The sequence below is a fragment of the Plecotus auritus genome (genome assembly GCF_963455305.1).
Source record: "Plecotus auritus genome assembly, chromosome: 1".
NCBI classification, from domain to species: domain Eukaryota; kingdom Metazoa; phylum Chordata; class Mammalia; order Chiroptera; family Vespertilionidae; genus Plecotus; species Plecotus auritus.
In genome coordinates, this window is record NC_137770.1 from 196,995,940 (window position 1) to 197,016,407 (window position 20,468).

Sequence of the window (20,468 nt, forward strand, 5' to 3'; positions counted from 1 at the left end):
GGGTCCAACCAATTGTTGAGTGTAGTCCAGCAATTTGTGCTCACAAACCCTCCAAGTGATTTGGATGCAGGCTTCAGTTTGAGAATCATTAGCATTTACTATTAAAATGGAAAGTTTTTACTCCTTTTAAATATAAGATTAAATTTACTGCTAAGAAAATAGTAATAATTTTTAAAAAGTAATCTAGTACAATTCTACTGTTTTTCCAGAAGCATCTACACTAATAAAAGAGAAACATGCAAATCGACCATCACTCCACTACACCCACCAGCCACTCAGGAGTGAGTATGCAAATTAACCCAACAAATATGGCAGCAGCCACGGAGCTGGAGTGAGCAGGAGGCTTGGGTTGCCCCCGGCAATGGAGGAAGCCAAGCTTCCCGCCGCTCAAGGCTACAAAGTTTCAATTATAGAAGATAAATAAATCCCAGATACCTGCTTCCAGCTGGCCCTGGCCTTCGCTCAAGGAGACGCTGAAAAAAAAAAAAAAAGCAAAAAAGGAGGGGCTGGGAGCTTGGGTCGCCGGGGGGCGTGGCCAGCCTGAAAACGGCCATCAGCCCCTCATCCAGGCTGGCCAGGCACTCCAGTGGAAACTCCCACCCTGAAAGGGGTGTGGCCAGCCTGAAAATGGCCCTCAGCTCCTCACCCAGGCTGGCCAGGCACCCCAGCAGGACCCCCATCCTGATCTGGGACACCCTTCAGGGCAAACCATCTGGCCCCCACCATGCACCAGGCCTCTATCTAAACTAATAAAAGGGTAATATGCTAATTAGACTGGGAGACCTTCCAGAAGACCTTCCGGATGTTCTTTTGGACAAAGCCATGGTGGCGGGGCCAAGGTAGAGGCGGTTAGAGGCCAAGAGGGGAGGGCAGTTGTGGGTGATCAGGCCAGCATGGGATGACAGTTGTGAGTGATCAGGCTGGTGGGGGGCGGGGCTGGTGGGGGTAAGCAGACCAGCAGGGGGGCCAGTTGTCGGCAAGCAGGACATCAGTGGGGGTCAGTTGGAGGTGATCAGGACAGCGAGGGGGGGCAGTTTGGAGTGAGCAGGCCAGCAGGGGGGTAGTTGGGGGTGACCAGGCTGGCAGGGGGGGGCAGTTGGGGGCGTGCAAGCACACTGGCATGGGGAGCAGTTGGGGGTGACCAGGTTGGCGGGGGGGGGGGGGGCTGTTGGGGGCGAGCAGGCCAGCAGGCAGAGTGGTTAGGGGCAATCAGGCAGGCGGGCAGGCGGCAGGTGAGAGGTTAGGAGCCAGCAGTCCCGGATTGCGAGAGGGATGTCCAACTGATGGTTTAGGTCCGATCCCTATAAAACAGCAGTCGGACATCCTTTGAGGAGTCCCAGATTGGAGATGATGCAAGCCGGGCTGAGGGACACCCCCCCCCCATGCATGAATTTCGTGCACTGGACCACTAGTCTATAATAATAAAAGCATAATATACTAATTAGACTGAACAGTGGAATGACCATCCGGAGGAAGCTGGAGCTGCAAGGGCCAAGGCAAGCCGCGGCCACTGTGAGGGCCGAGCACCTTGCACGAATTTCGTGCATCGGGCCTCTAGTATTATTATAAACACTCAACATCAGTTCTAGCTAGCCAGTAGGGAAATCGCTCTAATGGAAGGGTAGGGAATTATTTATTTACTAGAGGCCTGGTGCACGAAATTCGTGCAGAGGGGAGGGGGGTGTCCTTCAGCCCAGCCTGCACCCTCTCCAATCTGGGACCCCTCGAGGGATGTCCGACTTCCCGTTTAAGGGCAGTCAGACATCCCTCTCACAATCCAGGATTGCTGGCTCCCAACTGCTCGCCTGCCTGCCTTCCTGATTGCCCCTAACCGCTTCTGCCTGCCAGCCTGATCACCCCCTAACCACTCCCCTGCCAGCCTGATTGATGCCTAACTGCTCCCCTGCCAGCCCAATTGCCCCTAAATGTCCTCCCCTGCCGGCCTGGACACCCCTAACTGTCCTCCCCTGCCAGCCTGGTCACCCCTAACTGCCCTCCCCTGCCAGCCTGTTCCCCCCCAACTGCCCTCCCCTGCAGGCCTGGTCACCCTTAACTGCCCTCCCCTGCCAGCCTCATTGCCCCTAACTGCTCTCCCCTGCTGGTTTAGTCCCCCACCCCAACTGCTCTCCCCTGCAGGCCTGACTCCCCCCCAACTGCCCTTCCCTGCAGGCCCGGTCACCCCCAACTTTCCTCCTCTGCCAGTCTGGTCACCTCTACCTGCCCTCCCCTGCAGGCTTGATCGCCCCCAACTGCCCTCCCTTGCATGCCTGGTCCCCCCCAACTGCTCTCCCCTGCAGGCCTGGATCCCCCCCAACTGCCCTTCCCTGCAGGCTTGATCACCCCCAACTGCCCTCTCCTGCAGGTCTGGTCCCCCGCAACTGCCCTCCTCTGCAGGCCTGGTCCCCCCCCCCCAACTGCCCTTCCCTGCAGGCCCAGTTGCCCCCAACTTCCCTCCTCTGCTGGCCTGGTCACCCCTAACTGCCCTCCCCTGCAGGTCCAGTCACCCCCAACTTCCCTCCTCTGCTGGCCTGGTCACCCCCAACTGCCCTTCCCTGCAGGCCCAGTTGCCCCCAACTTCCCTCCTCTGCTGGCCTGGTCACCCCTAACTGCCCTCCCCTGCAGGTCCAGTCACCCCCAACTTCCCTCCTCTGCTGGCCTGGTCACCCCTAACTGCCCTTCCCTGAAGGCCTGGTTGCCCCCAACTTCCTCCTCAGCCGGCCTTGTCACCCCTAACAGCCCTTCCCTGCAGGCTTGATCTCCCCCAACTGCCCTCCCTTGCAGGCCTGGTTCCTCCCAACTGTGCTCCCCTGCTGGCCATCTTGTGGTGGCCATCTTGTGTCCACATGGGGGCAGCCATCTTGTGTGTTGGAGTGACAGTCAATTTTCATATTACTCTTTTATTAGATAGGATAGGCCAGTTAGTAAGACCCTGGAATGTTCTCACCCAGAGAAAGTTTTCCAACCATATTCCCTTGTTCTGATCGAAAGGCACCTTTTTAAAACATAAGACCTTTAGCCATGTCATACCTTTTAACCCAGGAATGTCACTTCTAGAAATAGAGAAAATAAATTTTGCCCAAAGAGTTTCTCTAAGGCATTAAAAATAAGAGGGGAAGGGAGACCCAAGCAAATTAAATGCCCCCAAATTGGGAAATGACTCCATAAATTAAAGCATCAACAGGATGGAATATTTTTTAACCATTAAAAGGATGTTTTTCATATGAAATTTTACATAATATGGAGAATTTTTTTATAACAAAAAGTGTGTTAATGTTCTGTCAGTTGAAAAAGACAATTGAAAGTATCAAAATACTCCTGGCCGGCGTAGCTCAGTGGTTGAGCATGAACCTATGAACCCAAAGGTGATGGCTGGATTCCCTCCCCCATCAGGGCATATGCCTGGGTTACTGGCTCGATCCCCAGTAGGGGGCATGCAGGAGGCAGCCTATCAATGATTCTTTCTCATCATTGATGTTTCCCTTCCTCTCTCCCTCTCCCTTTCTCTCTGAAATCAATAAAAATATATTAAAAATATATTAATGCTGGTTACCTATGAGTGGTAGGATTGTGATTTTGAAAATATTAGTGTTTCTAAAATTGTCAATTTTCTTGTGATTAACAGAGTAAATACAATAGAGCTTCTACTCTGTGAACCTGAATCTTCAAATAATGATTAATTAGTAAGCTTTCAAAAGATGGTAATTGTGGGAAATAAGATCTTTTCTCTCTCCGTCCTGCATTACTCTTATCTCATTCATCCCCCTCCTTCCACCCTTTATTTCTCCTCTCTTCCCATCAGCCATCATAACCCCATAATCTCAGATACTAAGAAACTGAGGTGTAATTATTCAATATTTTTAAATTTTAAGTGCTCAGTTAAATAGTTTAATTTACCTTAAAATATACAAACAGAAAGTAAAATAGCCTAATGGTCACAGGTGTCCTCAAACTACGGCCCGCGGGCCACATGAAACCCGCTGAGGACATTTATCCGGCCCGCCGGGCGCCGCTGCCTGTCCTGCTTAGCAGCCGACTCGTCCCAGGCCCGCAGTGCGCATAGGAATTTGTTCATTTTTTTAAAAAACTATAGTCTGGCCCTCCAACGGTCTGAGGGACAGTGAACTGGCCCCCTGTTTAAAAAATTTGAGGACCCCTGGGTTAAAAGAACATGCTGCAAAATCAGACAGACCTAGTTTAGAATCTTAGCTTGCCACATATGGGACCTCCTACAAGTTTAAACTTCCTTATCTATAAAATGGGAGCAACACTCTCCTCCTCCCTGGACTGCTGTGAGGATGAAATGAGAGGACGCAGGGAAAGCATAAGATGGAAGGCGACTGCCATTGTTTTATAGTTAATGTAGTTAGCTGTTTTTTGTAAACAGCCTTTAAATTTTAATTTCTCTGTAGGAAAAAAAGCTTACCGAGGTTCAGTGCTTGCATAGTTATTTGGACTTCTCAAAATACTAAAATTTCAAAAACAACTTGGGAGACTTACATGGAGCTGTCAAAATATTCTTCATAAACTGGCTGTTACTAAAACCCACCAACAAAATTTAACAGTACTGTTATTTCATAAAGAGCATTTGAACATTCCTAAAAAAAGTGAAAGACAGCCTCAGAATATGAGAAATCACTCCCAAGAAAGGACAGTTGGCAACTGTATGACAAAATTATCTACCTTTTTAAATTTTTATTCCTGTGTTGTCATCTACCAGTAAACACTTTAGGACCAATACCAGTTTGCAAACTGGCACTTGATGAAAGATATGTAACTTCTTAGCCTGATTCTTCATCCACAAAGGAGGTTGTTCTAGCTACCTCCTGGGATGTTCATTCAACAAACACTAGCAAAGTGATTACTTCCTATTAAGCAGAGGAATTCAGAATCAAATGAGGTTAAGTATATGAAAACACTATACACAGTGCTTGTATATCGCAAAGCACCATAAAAATAAAGAGTATTGTTATTATAAAAATATTATATATTGATTCCTAAGAGGAAAAAAAGATTTTACACCTACATTTAAATGGCTTATTCATTTTCTATATTCATGTTACATCAAATAACATTTAGAATTTTTTAGTATGAACATTTTCCAACATTTTCCATATTTTTTCTTTAGAAAATAGTCATACTTGTGATGTACTTCACTACTCTGCCATTCTCTTATGGGAATTGAGGATGTTTCTTTTCCCTCAGATGGTATAGTTCTCAAGGGAAAGTTATTAAGCTAAAAATTGCTGCTATAATAACATAATAATTCGGCATGTAAAGGCTGAATTCTAAGGAAAAAGATTTAAAGGGATCTAAAGGCAGGCTCAGACACAGAGAAAATTTTATTTTCTTATTTTTGAAAGTGTTGTAAGATTTTCCGGTGTTAAAATCCACTTCCAAATATGATGATAAAGAAATAACAAGACAGCCCAGTCCAGCCAGTGTCGCTTAGTGGTTGAGCATCCACCTACAAAGTACAAAGCAGGAGGTCGTGATTCGATTCCCAGTCAGGGCACATGTCCAGATTTCTTGTTCTATCCCCAGTAGGGTGTGTGCAGGAGGTGGCATATCAATGATTCTCTCTCATCATTGATGTTTCTCTCTCTCTCTCTCCCTATCCCTTCCTCTCTGAAATTAATACTAGTAAATAAAAATTAAAAAAGAGCGCTAGGTAGTTTGGCTCAGTGGATGGAGCATCAGCCCACAGACTGAAGGTTCACGGGTTTGATTCCGGTCAAGGGCATGTACCTGGGTTGCAGGGTTGATCCCTGGCCCTGGTCAGGGCCTGTGCTGAAGGCAACCAATTGATGGGTCTCTCTCACATCTATGTTTCTCTCTCTGTCTCTCCCCCTCCTTTCCATTCTAAAAACCAATGGGAAAATGGATTAACAAAATAAATAAATACATACATACATACATCCTATATCATAAAAGGCTAATATGCAAATAGATCGAACAGTGGAACAACCAAACAGTGGTCGCTATGACGTGTGCTGACCACCAGGGGCATGTGCAGAACATGGCGGGCGTCGGCCGTAGTGGGATGGTGGAGCAGGTGAGCTGGGGTGCCAGACCAAGGCGGGGCGCCGGTAGCTGTTATCGGAGCAAGCCTCTGGTGGTTACTGAAAATTCTTTGCTCCTGCACATCTGGCTCTCACACCTTCTGCTGGCACTGGCCCCACTTGCACCCGTTACTGGCGCCAGAGCCACCACTTGCACCCACTGCCAGTGCCCAGCACCAGTCAATCACTCGGTGCCATCAGCAGGTGCGAGCTGCGGCTGCCAGCCCTGACCGCCCCTGAGGGCTTCTCTACCTTCCTCTGCTCCTGAGGGGTGATCGGGGCAGCAGCCATCACTTGCACCCGCTGCTGGCGCCGGCTCCAATCACTCTGCACTGTCAACAGGTGCGAGCAGGTCTGGTGCTGTCAGCATGTGGGAGCGGAGGCGGGAGCAGGGCTGCTGGCAAACAGGGGACTGGGGACCACAGCAGGAGGGGCCATGCGGGAGCATGGAGGATGGACCGAGACCCGCCCCTGTGCCTACCACAGCCTTGCAGCCCACAGTTCCTTCCAATGTGCACAAATTCATGCAATGGGCCCCTAGTACATAAATAAATCTATATATATAAAAGCCTAAGCAACCAAACGACTGATCGACCAGTCGCTATGACATGCACTACCACCAGGGGGCAGACACCTCAACACACAGGATCAGGCTCCCTCCTGTCTGGATCAGGCCTGCGGGGATCAGGCCCAAACTGGCTATCCAACATCCCCCGAGGGGTCCCAGATTGCGAGAGGGTGCAGGCCAGGCCAAGGGACCCCACTGGTGCACGAATCCAGGCACCAGGCCTCTAGTAAATAAATAACAAGACACCAAACATAGAAATTATACAGTTTTATGATTTTTCTGTTGCTTCTTCATCCACTATGAATAATTTCACAATACAACACTTTCAGGCAGCTTCTCTGCTACTTTCTTTGGTTTCCACTTCTTTAGGCAAAAATGGCTCCATTTTTAGTAACAAACCTTCGCTTGTTGAACTACGAAGGAAAGCTCGTACCACAAAGGGTCCTGGAAACAAAGAGAAGAATCAACTTTCATTTTATTCGAGATACCTAATAAGCAAATATAAACATAAAACAATAAACCTTATAGAACTCATGGGATAGCTTGTAAGTACTGACATTACTGAACTAATATTTTGAAGTATAAAAAAGGAAAAATCATTTTATTTCTAGAGTAGAAGACAAACTAGCTACACTCTAGAAAATTAAAGAGATTTATCCTTTAAACTACACATAAAACAAACAATTCATTTCTCTCTTCCAGAATATGGTCACTTACAATTTATTTTATTGCAAAGTCAACAATGAAAGAGCAGGTGGGTAATATTTACATTTGATGAAAATAGTCTAAATATTTATTTAAAATAGTCAACACAGATTTAATAAAAATCCTTAAAAATTAAAAGGCTTTTCCTATGACTAATGTTAAGGGACTTTGTTCAAAGTGGCAAAACCCAGATAACTACATTGTTTTTAGAGATTTACTAACTATCATTCTACTCCGCTATAGTCTCAGAGGAGCCTATACTCAAACCAAAGTTATCCATGGAATACAAGAATCCATATACATACCATTACTAAGCACTATGGTCAAATCTAGGACAACAGATTTAGCAAATAAGGTAGTTATCACCAGTGTGTTTAACTCTCAAAAAAGTGAAATATAGTGAAATATTGTAATGTAGTTAGACACTTGGTTATGAAACTCAAAGTGACAGGTTCCTCTAATGATAGAATTATAAGTGGATAGTCCATTGAAGATAAAGTCATTTGCTTGGCTTCAAACAGCGGTGAGTGAAACTTGCCTCAGGAAGGAATGAGTAGCATGTATGCAATTGATAGGGGCACTGACCATGTGCCTAGTCTACTACACAGCCTCGACCACGTTTCACTGTTCTCCTGACATGAGTAAAGCCTTGTTTCTTTTCTGAAATAAATAAGATTTAGAAAGCTAGCGCCAGTGGCAAAGTGAATGGTGCGGCTTCATACCATTTCTATGTTTTATTTTAGTTTCTATTTAATGCCATTGTAAATTTAAGGTGATCAGTTACCGTTTTCCTTCAAATTTTATTTATTACATGTAATGGTAGAAATCATGTGGGAATTTACGAAGGTTTTAGGATGTAGAGTACTCCCACTAATGTTAAAGAGGTCTTCTCTCTAAACAACTATACTTGTTAATAAGGCAATTAAGAATCCTTTGAAGAATTAAATGTTATTTGTTTAATCCCTGAAAATACTGTTGCTATTGTAGCTGCATATGACTTAATTGTCTTCTTAATATTTTACATTTTTAAAGTATCACAGAGCTATAGGGAAGTCTAAGCCTGCTACCCACTCACCCAAATTCAGCGGTCTGTGCCTACAAACGTCACTGGTAACAGCTTGCAGATTGGCAGTTATCTGGTCACTTGACATATCCAGCTTAAAAAAAAGTATAGCATTAATGATGTGAAAGTGAAACAAATAATACAAATTTTGGTAACTGTATCAGTGTTTACTTAGACAGTATTTTTTAAATATTCAACTAATATAAATTATCTATTAAGAGTTCCTACTGTAAAAGAAAAGCCTCTAACTCTTCTTTTAGAATGCTACATTTACATGTCTTTATATGTCAAGACTTAATTACCTTACAGAATATATTACAGCAAAGTGTTTTGAAGTTATTCAACTTGAAATTCCTTGGTTTCCAAGTAATTTCCCCAAAACTTATCCTCAGGCACACCTCTTACGCCTAACTCTCAAGAAATAAGTAATATTTTCTTTTGAGGTTATTGACTTACTTTTGAAGGAAACAAAGACAATGTTTAGAAATTAATGCTTTCACAAGATCAAAATAAAATGACTTGACTACATACATTCAGACAAGCACAAATCTCACACAGAGACATTTTCAGGATGCTATGCTAACACTCTATGCAATAATAATTATCCTGCTATTTAGCAAAAAATACAGCAAGTAATAATTACAGGGAACAAGATCTATTCATAAACTCCTAAACCTTGGGAAAATCACACCTTCGGAAAGTCCTTATGTTTATTATTCAGATTCAATGCATGTTATTCTTAAGTATCCCAGTTAAAACCAGTTATATTACATTTCAATATTTAGAGGATTTTGCACTTTACAAAATGAATCTATTTTTTAAAAATTCATTTAAAACTTATAATAGCGTAACCAGCAAAAGCCACATAGTAAGAGTTCAAGTTCAAACAAGATTTCTATTTTCCAATGACCCTGAGAAATGTGTCACATAACCATAAAGATAATTCCTCAGGGGAAAAAATATACCCTCATCCTCATTAGACAACATTTACCTGACACTCTTTTGGGCAAGATGCAGTACCAAACCCCTAAATAAGAGGGTATGGACATCACTAGAAGAATTTTCACTTTTATGCCAATCTGGGAAGAAAAATATCAAGCAATGCTTAGTTCACCTTACCAAGTCCACGGACCTGATAGTCTTTAATTTGCATTGTAGCAAGCAGTACACTGGCAGACAAGGCACCTGATATTTGTTATGTTAGAAAAGAAAACAAAATGCCAAAGGTATCAACATGTGTTCCTATCTCCTTTCATTCCCCCCTTAATTCTCCACCTTACCTCAAATCGGCCTTCCTGCTATATCAACTGAAGCAATCACCACAGATCTAATAACTTCTCTTACCCTTTGCTAAAGATCTACCCTAAATTTAGGATAGCAATAGACACAAGGAAAAGCAAGATGTGCAGCATAATTTTTTAAATAGTTTGTTATGCTATATAGACTAAACTTATCAGATTTTTGTAACTACTATATAATTTCTGCTGACCTATATTGCCATTCCTATAGTAAACTAATAATGACCTGGCTTTAGAAATGAAAAACAAATACTTCCCTTAGAATTTTCATCAGTAGGATGATTTCAATGATTTCATTAAGTTTTAAAATAGTTTATACTTTTATCCAAATTATATCACCTCTATCTTTACTGCGTACTATGTCTCTACTGAATTAAAAATATATTTGTAGCCATAATACTTCATTTTATTTTTTCTTTTAGGTACTTTGCAATCTTATTAAAAAGTTATATATTTTATGGGCATAACTGTGGTTATTTAATTGGCTATTGATGACAAGATAGCTATGTACAATTATAAAATGTATGCATGCATGAGAAATTTATTTGGGCTGATAACAATCTAGAGATAACCCATGAAAGCAACATCAGTTACTATGCACTTCCAATGGTGTTTTCCCATGCAATTACATTTTGTGGTCTTATGAAGTTAAGGATAACCATTATGAGGAGACAATACCTGTTCTATTCTCAACAGCAGAGCATGAGACTTGGTACAGCAGCTTAAAACAACAACAAAACAGGACTGAGTTGACCTTGAAGGGTAACTGAACTATGTTAAGCACCATATCTGGCAATATAGGTCACCATATTGTATGTGCATAATGTATGTACTTGAATATATAATAGTCATAATACTATCTATCTTTAGCTAAGATAATTATCCACTGAGGACAAAATAGTTATTCCTCATCTGCAGCATAGATGTTTTCAAGAAAAGACTGCTTCACTGAATCCTACCTTCTGCTTAACATTTCTTATTGTGTCAGAAATAATTTCCTAAGCAGACTAGATGGAAGACTTACCACAGAAATCAGAAGGTTCGTGCAGCGAATATAGGTGAACTCCACCTCTTTGCTTTAACTCTCAGATTTTCCTCTTTCTGTGAAATTCCTAAACTTTGTCTTCAATCACTTTCTACCATTATGAGAAAATTAAAAAACATTTTCTTGTCCCTTTGAGATACAAATGTGTGCAGGACAAATTGTAGTCGTGAGCATGTCTAAAGCAATGATTCTTAAATGTTCTTCAGGTTATCAAACCTCATTCCAGAAAAATGCACACAGGCACACACAAAAAATTTAGGGTATATTTTCATGGATTAAAAGAAGGGGGAAGAGAGAATAGGCGTCCTGAGAAAAGTTTGTCAGTTAAGCAAGATCCTGGGGCCACACTTTGAGACTCGCCAGAATAGAATTAAGTTTGTTCAAATATTCTGAATGACTAAGGACTACAGTGTGAAAAAGGATTCAACTTAATTTTTTACATTTTACAGAGGCTAGAAAAAAAAAAAAAAGGCAAATATGTATACATGATTGTTAGATCACATGACCCTCCCAAAGTGGCCAGCTCTGTCACTGTAAGTGCACTGACAGCCTCAGATGACTGATCATCTCTAAATGGAACTGCAGGGAGGGCTGCTACTTTACGTTTTAGAACATCTGACCTCCAAAATCGCTTCCAAGTGCAATGTTCTAAGATTAAATGAATGTGGCCTGGCATATGGTTGCTGCAGATGGGCCAATACTCTTAATCCCCATGACTCCTAACAATCTAAACGAAGAAAAGGAAGATAATCTGTGTTTCCTATACAACACTAAGGAAAATAATAATTGATTTATTAACTAGCTGTTTATTAGGTCTTACTCTTATTCAAGCTCCGTTCTAAGCATTACAGAGATATTATCATTCATGTCTCTTAAGACATAAATAACTTTATGAGGTCCCTTTCCCAAGTTCCCATCTCTCCCTGATCTCCCTAGTACTTTCTGGTTCCCTGGGGCTCTCCCTTTTGGCAGTCTGCCCAGAAAGCTGGAGCTTTATTTACCCCCCATTTTGCCACTATCTGCAACTGTTCCTGCAGTGGGGGCCAACTGGTAGGCAGACAAAAAGAGAGAAAAAAAAAAAGCAAAGGCCGTGTGCCCCATCCTCTTGTGACCACAGATCCTCTAGTCACAAAGGAAGGCTTCCCTACCTCAACATACCTGTATCCTCCTCTGCATCCACTGCTACTACTAGGAGCCATACCTCTATTTCTCAAGCCTGGCACTCTGTCTGCTCTGCTGTCTGCTGCCTGATTTCAGTCTAAGTTGAGACCAGGTCATGTGACAACACAAGGGAAAAATGGCAAACTCACAGCCAGTTTGGTGGTACTTCAAATTCTGGTCTTCCCTAATGTTCCTGCCACTATTTACTTTTCAGCATCTTCGAACAGCTGCTCCATACATTCTGTGCAGGTTTACAATAGTGGCATTCCTGAGAGAGATGGGGGTCATGTCATTACACCTCCTCACTTGGAACTGGAACTTCCCAAGCTTATGAGTTATGTATTTATATTTTAGGGTTGGCAAACTTTTTCTGTAAAGGATCAAATATTTATATTTGATATAAGTATTTTAGGCTTTGAGGGCCACATATGATTTCTGCTGCATATTCTTTTTTTTTCTACAACCCTTTAAAAGACCATTCTAAGTTCACATATGATTTAAAAAATGACCATTGAGCCATGATTTGCCAACGCTTGTATTAGTATACACTATTTGACTACAAATATATAAAAATGCATGCAAAGACAAGTTGTGGTATGAGTTATGTTTTATGTCACTTTAACAAATAATTGACCAAAATCTAAAGGAACAGCTTTCACCATTGCTTATTATAAAGCTGTTTAAAAACAAAATTCTGTAAAAGCTACCATACTTATCACTGGTTTTTTAAATAAAATTTATAAAAGAAAGCTGTATGGGCAGGATACTGACAACTACTTATTAACAAACTAGAGGCCCAGTGCACAAAATTTGTGCACTGGGGGAGAGGGGATGTCCCTCAGACCAGCCTGCACCCTCTCCAATCTGGGACCTCTCGGGGGATGTCCGACTGCCGTTTTAGGCCTGATCCCACACAGGACATCCCTCTCACAATCCAGGACTGCTGGCTCCCAACTGTTCACCTGCCTGTCTGCCTGGTTGCCCCTAACCACTCTACCTGCAAGCCTGATCACCCCCTAACCACTCCCCTGACAGCCTGATCGATGCCTAACTGCTCCCCTGCCAGCCCAATTGCCCCCAACTGCCCTCCCCTGCCAGCCCGGTTGCCCCCACTGCTCTCTCCTGCCGGCCCGGTCGCCCCCAACTGCCGTCCCCTGCTGGCCTGGTTGCCCTAATTGCCCTCCCCTGCAGGCCTGATCACCCACAACGGGCCTCCCCTGCTGGCCTGATTGCCCCCAACTGCCCTCCCCTGCCAACCTAGTCGCCCCCAACTGCCCTCCCCTGCTAGCCTGGTCACCCACAACTGCCCTCCCCTGCCGGCCATCTTGTGGCAGTCATCTTGTGACCACATGGGGGCAGCCATCTTGTGCGAGGGTGTGACGGTCAATTTGCATACTACCTCTTTATTATATAGGATGGACTGGCAAAGAAAGGAAAGCATGTCAGTTCACTTTCCTTTTACACACTATGCCACGTTTATATTTGTCATCTGTGTTATTCTACTGATCAGTGATCATTACATTGTTGAGTGAATGCAATGAATTAAAGAGAAAAGTTAGCTGTTCTCCCAAATACTATGGTTTTTCTTATGCTATTATTTATCTAAAGAAGGGGAGAGACACACTTTCAATTCCCCTAAATCTGGGAAATTATCATCTGATTTCACAACAGTATAGCATAAGAAAACTGGAAATAATAAACTATTTTTCATTCTAATATTCCTACTGGTAAGAATACTGATAAAAATCTATTCAATGAATGCAACCTAAACTACTACAAGGATTACTCATCCCAGTTAAATATACATCTTTCACACAAAGCAGCAAGCAAAATGCTGGCACATATTGAGTTCTAGATAAATCTTAGTTTCCCCTTGTTCTTAGTCCCATATTACTTGAGGTCTAAGGTCTATTGCCAATATACTTCCTTTAATTTTAATGAGAACTAACAAGTACAGAATTTGACTTTTACATTCTACAATTTACCTTCTTCTCTTTATAAGCCTCTTATTCATGGCACAGCACACTATCGTACACCAAAAATAATGCAACCGAAAAAAAGTTAATCATCAACTAGAAGGAATGGAGGAAAAGGGAGGGAAATAACAGTGAGCTCTGAGCCAATGGGCTGCCACCTTTTAGCTAATTACTGTTTCTAATTGATTTAAGCAATATTCCTTGCTTGCCAGTTTTTCAACTTATGGACCTAGATGCTTCAAAATAAGTCTTCAATTTTCATGCACAATATACTATCCACATTTTGTTTAACTGAACTCCAACACATTCACTTTTCCTATTCTAACATGTTCGCTGAAACTAAAGACTCTGATTTCAACACAAGATTTATGATGCTTATCCCCTTGCCCTGAACTTGTTTATTTTTGTTAGAATATACTTCATCTTTTATCAGCTTCCAGGTTGATAATATTCTTGCCACAAAATAATTCACTATTACTCAAGCGAAGTATAGTGATACATGCCTATGAATGGACCATGTCTACAACTTAAAAAAACAAGGGAGAGAAAAGCACATCAAAGATACTGCCTTTATATTAAGTATGTAAAAGATCAAATATATTTGAAACCCAGACAAGAAACACTAGTTAAATCAGGTCTTGGCATAATCTGGTATAAACATATGAGTTGTCCTACCCTCTGTTTTTTCTTTTTAGAAAATGAGCTTACGTTTGATTTGCCAATAGCATTATTACCTGTAAGTCCTCAAAGTCTGGATATTTACATGGTTTTAAAGGGAGCTACAATTATTTTTCCTTTAATGCTATGATAACTGTTCATGTCAAAGATAGGCTATTACATAATGTATTTTCAAAAGATATTCTTCAAAATTTCAGTCATATTTAGTGAAGTTTTTAGAAGTCTTCCCCTTTCCAAATTATTTAAGATTTTATGTTCTAATTACCTATTAATAAAAATACAGAAATAGTAAGTTTCTAAACTTAAACAGGACAAGTGGCATATACAGGTATCTATTTTCTCTAAGCAAACTACTTTTACTGGTTTTTCTAAACTAATTGGTGACTCTAGGTATGATGAGTGTATAGGTAGGTGTTCACTGTACTATTTTTTTCAACTTTTCCATTCATTTAAAAATTTTCAAAATAAAAAACTGAGGGGAAAGATATGTAGACATTAAAGATACTTATCAGTGCCAGCTTAACTAGAGGCCAAGCTTTATTTTTTTTTAAATAAATCTTTATTCAGATTATTACAATTATTTCTCCTTTTTCCCCCCATAGCTCCCCTCCACCCATTTCCCACCCCACCTTCTGCCCTTACCTCCCCCCCACTGTCCTCATCCATAGGTGTATGATTTTTGTCCAGTCTCTTCATGAACCCCCCATACCCCTTTCCCCCTGAGAATTATCAGTCCACTCCCTTTCTATGCCCCTGATTCTATTATATTCACCAGATTATTCTGTCCCTCAGGTTTTTAATTCACTTGATTTTTAGGTTCACTTGTTGAGAGATATGTATTTGTTGTTCATAATTTTTCTCTTTACTTTTTTCTTCTTCCTCTTCTTTAATACCTTTCAGCATTTCATATAATACTGGTTTGGTGGTGATGAACTCCTTCAGCTTTTTCTTGTCTGTGAAACTCTTTATCTGCCCTTAATTCTGAATGATAGCTTTGCTGGATAGAGTAATCTTGGTTGTAGGTTCTTGCTATTCATCACATTGAAAATTTCTTGCCACTCCCGTCTGGCCTGCATAGTTTCTGTTGAAAAGTCAGCTGACAGTCGTATGGGTGCTCCCTTGTAGGTAACTAATTGTTTTTCTCTTGCTGCTTTTAATATTCTCTCTTTGTCTTTTGCTCTTGGCATTTTAATTATGATGTGTCTTGGTGTGGTCCTCTTTGGATTCCTTTTGTTTGGGGTTCTGTGGGCTTCCTGGACTTGTAAGTCTATTTCTTTCACCAGGTGGGGGAAGTTTTCGGTCATTATTTCTTCAAATAGGTTTTCAGTATCTTGCTCTCTCTCTCCTTCTGGCACCCCCATAATTCTGATGTTGGTACGCTTGAAGTTGTCCCAGAGTCTTCTTACGTTATCTTCAACTTTTTGGATTTTTTTTTTGCTTTTTGCTTTTTCGGTTGAGTGTTTTTTGCTTCTTTGTAATTCAATTCTTTGACTTGATTTTTGTGTTCCTCTTGTCTGTTTTTGGGTCTCTGTATAATATTTTTTATTTCAGTCAGTGTATGTTTAATTTCTAGTTGGTCCTTTTTCATATCTTCGAGGGTCTCGTTATATTTATCAGCCTTTTCTAGGATATTCTTAAAAAGCCTTATAACCGTGGTTTTGAATTCTATATCCAGTCGTTTGTTTTCCTCCATTTCTTTCGTTTGTGATCTGATTCTTTGACGCCGCATTTTCACTGCTTCCCTGAGTTGGTAAGGTAGATTTGTGTGCTAGGTTTCCAATATGGCCCAGTGGGTCTGCCTCCCCAGTTAACCTGAGGTGGACACTCTTGGTGCACCCCTTTGTGGACTGTGTGTACAGCCTTGTTGTAATTAAGTCTTTATTGTTGTTGGTATCACTGGGAAGAATTGACCTCCGGGCCAGTTGGCTGTAAGGATCAGCTGTGTCTATGCTGGGAGAAGTTCGGTGCTGGAGACAGCCTTATAGGATTAGACTTGCCAAATTGCAATAGCCTCTGTGCTCAGCTTGGATGGGGTGGAGTCTCAGTCTTGGCTTCCCGTCAGCCTTGCCCTTGCACGCACGTGCGTGCCTTCAGACCTCTGCCTTCCCGGCTCCCGAGTCTCCGCCCGAGAGTCCAGACTCCCCCCACAAGAGCGTGGGTCCCCAGGGGCTCGCCTGGAACTGGGGTTCACTGCAGTCAGAACTGGGGCTCAGTGCATTCAGGAGCCTCTGACTCCCTTCCACTAGGGAAAGCCTGTGGCAACCTCCGCAGCCTTTGTGCGCACTGGCGCGCGCGCGCTTTCAGTCCTCCGCCTTCCCCGGCTCCCGAGTCTCCGCCCGAGAGTCCAGACTCCCCCCACAAGAGCGTGGGTCCCCAGGGGCTCGCCTGGAACCGGGGTTCAGTGCAGTCAGAACTGGGGCCCAGTGCATTCAGGAGCCTCCGACTCCCTTCCACTAGGGAAAGCCTGTGGCAACCTCTGCAGCCTTTGTGCGCACTGGCGCGTGCGCGCTTTCAGTCCTCCCCCTTCCCCGGCTCCCGAGTCTCCGCCCGAGAGTCCAGACTCCCCCCGTAAGAGCGTGGGTTCCCAGGGGCTCGCCCGGAACTGGGGTTCAGTGCAGTCAGAACTGGGGTTCAGTGCGGTCGGGGGCTTCTTTCCCCCTTCCGCCAGAGAAAGTCAGCCAGGCTCTCAGCCGCCCTTCCTCTCTGCGCGCACAAAGACCCTTTGCCGTACCTCCAATTCTCTGTGAGCTTTTCTCTTTCCTTCTAGTTGTAGAATTTTCACTCAGCCAGCTTTCCTGTGGTTCTGGATGGTGTCCGTTCTGTCTTTTAGTTGTAGTTTTGAAATTGTTGTGCAAGGCAGCAGTTTAGGTGTTTACCTATGCCGCCATCTTGGTTTCTCTAGAGGCCAAGCTTTATGAAGCAATAAATTCCAAGAAAATATGTGATATTTCATTATTTTCTTACCTGAAATGCTATGAATATGGTTTAATTTCTCTTTAGATTTTCTTTTCTAAAGTCCTTTGAACACTGGTTGTCCCCAATGTTCTAAAATAAAATGAAGATAAAACATAAAGATTCCTGATTTTATGGTTTTCAGAAAATTTTTACAGTGAAGTCTTTTTTAAAAGCCTCACTTGAATGAACTTGTATACTTGAAAAGAATTACTTTGAAGTGAAAAATTAAAATAGAAAGTTGATTAGACTACATAGCTGGTGCTCACTAAACATTCTTTTGCTGGCCAAATACTTGTTATAAAGAATGAGAAATTCTACCAAGTTGCTGTGCTGACAGCTAAGCACTTATAAAAGGGCCAAACTACAAAAAATAATCTGAAACTATGATTTCATAATATACTGTACTCTTTAAAAGGTCCAGGTGCATTATAATGCAAATCTATGTGTTATCCTCAAACTGTAACTTTATTAATCCCAAAAGATTTTTCAGTCAGAATTTATTTGAAAATCAAAGTAATTTCCCATGAAAACTATAATAAGTACTTCTACATAAGTGAGATTCTATTTAACTAAATTCACACACAAAAGTTAGCTAATTGCTGCTTGAAAACATATACAGAAACATGGGTCTGATTTTATAGGCTCTTTTAGGAGTATATATAATAGGCCATGAGAGTCATGTAATTTATTCTGGTATTAAATATTATGATACTTAAATACACCACATAAGCACATTCCAAATTTTCCTTTAAACTACAGTTCATGTCCTCTCTTCTGGATAAATGCTTCCTATTACATGTCTTAATGTGCCATATTTTACTACAACGTTATCACATGTTTGTTTTTGAAATATGTGAGACAGTTAACATTAAGAGAGAGAATATTTTTAGTTTTTGACAAAAATAAAGGTATTATATGTGCTTCATGTAAAACAGTAAAGTCAATACTAATAGGAAATCAGAAAGAACTTTTACTTTATAATAAAGGCCAAGTAAAAAAAAGCCAATCAACAATGCAAATGGCTTAAAATTACACTTACAAGTCTTCTGAAAAAGTAGGTTGGAGGCCAAATATCTTAAATCACACAAGGAATCCATTAGTGAGGGAAAAAAGCAGGTTCTGAGAGCCTCAAAGCTAACATAAAATGGACTAGTGGTATGTTGTAAAATACTAACAGGCACCCTTTGAAAAGTACTTCAAAATCTTTATTCTGGCAGGTGTATGCTATAGTATCTGGAGACTGCTTAATTTTCCTGTGTAATGTCAAAATATACACCTAAGTATTTCCATAATAAATAGAGGATAGGATAATTCTGACTCATTTTGTGAAATTCCAGAAATTAAAATTTTCACTTTCTATATTACTCCATAAGGATTGCTTGAAAAGTTTATTGTAAATCAGTCAAATTTTGAGAAAACAAAACACTGATTCACTATATATTATGTGTAACAGTATCTTCAGTAATTTCTAACTGATCTTCCATTGGCAGTAGCTTTTGATTATTTGTACCTTCATTCATTCAACAATTATTTATTGAGCACCTACTATTTGCCAGGCACTATTCTAGGAACTGGGGGTACAGCAATAAACAAATGAACAAAAATTCCTTTTATTTTTTTATTCTTTTGGGTTTCTTGGCTCCTCCTTAACTGTGGCAAAACCTTAATTGTCTCCCAAATCTATCCCCTCATCTTTTATTTTTTTTAATTTACTGATTTTGAGAGAGGAAGGCGGGGGGAGGGGGAAAAGAGAAGAGAGAGAGAAACATCGATTTGTTGTTCTGGTTATTCATGCATTCATGTGCCCTGATGGGAATCAAACTCATAACCAAATGAGCCACCTGGCCAGTGCCTCCCCTCTTCGTTTATTATTGTCTTAAATATATTTGTATTGATTTCAGAAATGGAGAGAGAGATAGAAACATAAATGATGAGAGAGAATCACTGATTGGCTACCTCCTGCATGCTCCCTACTGGGGATGGAGCCTGTAACCCGGGCATGTGCCCTTGACCGGAATCGAACCCTTCGTCAGCAGGCCAACGCTCTATCCACTGAGCCAAACATGCTAGGGCTCCCCTCTTCTTTTAAATAGTTTTAACTGGGCACATGAGCATCCAGATAGATACTAGATAGCACAGACTTTCAGCTAAGCCACATGACTAACTCTGGACCATGGAATGGGAGCAGAAGTGATGAGGCCAATGACTCATATGCTTGAAAGAAAGCTGGTTGGTCTACCTCTTCTTGCCTCCTCCACACTGGCTACAAGTCAGACTAGGTAGCAATAAGATTCATCTATAAAGAATAAAATACCCTAGGAAATGGCAAAGAGAGAAAGAGAAAGAGAAAGAGAAAGAGAGAGAGAGAGAGAGAGAGAGAGAGAGAGAGAGAGAGAGAGAGAGAGAGAGAGAGAGAGAGAAGGAACCTTGATCCCTGTTTAACTCTGTGAAGAATAGCTCTGAGCTGCTCACCAGCTCACACTTTGTCATAATTAAGCCACTGTTATTTGGTCCCTTTAAAACACCTGAACCAATATAAATGTATAGTAGCCCATTTATTATCTTACATATTATTTTAAAATATGAATAATGACCCTTAATTTACCTGGTGTATATTTTCAAACTCCTCCTAGAAATAGTCCTTGGCCTACTCCTTGGCATAATTACACATTAATCATTGCTTCTTTTCTGCAATTTCCTTCTATCTTATATATATTTCTATTATCATACTTTTCTATAATTTATTTCCATATGTAGCTCCTCTACCACATATATCTTTCTTTTTTTTTTTTAATATATTTTATTGATTTTTTACAGAGAGGAAGGGAGAGGGATAGAGAGCTAGAAACATCGATGAGAGAGAAACATCAATCAGCTGCTTCCTGCACACCTCCCACTGGGGATGTGCCTGCAACCAAGGTACATGCCCTTGACCGGAATCAAACCCGGGACCTTTCAGT

At 41.6% G+C, this 20,468-nt stretch overlaps 1 protein-coding gene across 6 annotated transcripts in view; it reads right to left on the reverse strand.

The window, feature by feature from the left end:
* Positions 1-5,322: 5,322 nt before the first annotated feature.
* The window catches only part of MRPL1 (mitochondrial ribosomal protein L1), a 69,530-nt gene continuing 54,384 nt past the window's right edge, over positions 5,323-20,468 (reverse strand). For 5 of the 6 annotated variants that reach the window (XM_080650197.1, XM_080650195.1, XM_080650199.1 and 2 more), the window contains 2 exons: positions 8,408-8,489; positions 6,880-7,071 (listed from right to left, as the gene is read on the reverse strand). In XM_080650197.1, coding sequence (XP_080506323.1) covers positions 6,953-7,071; positions 8,408-8,489 — 201 coding nt within the window. In that variant the 3' untranslated portion in view covers positions 6,880-6,952. Of the gene's footprint in view, positions 5,465-6,879; positions 7,072-8,407; positions 8,490-20,468 lie in introns of those variants that run through there. The other variant, XM_080650196.1, reaches the window with a different exon arrangement.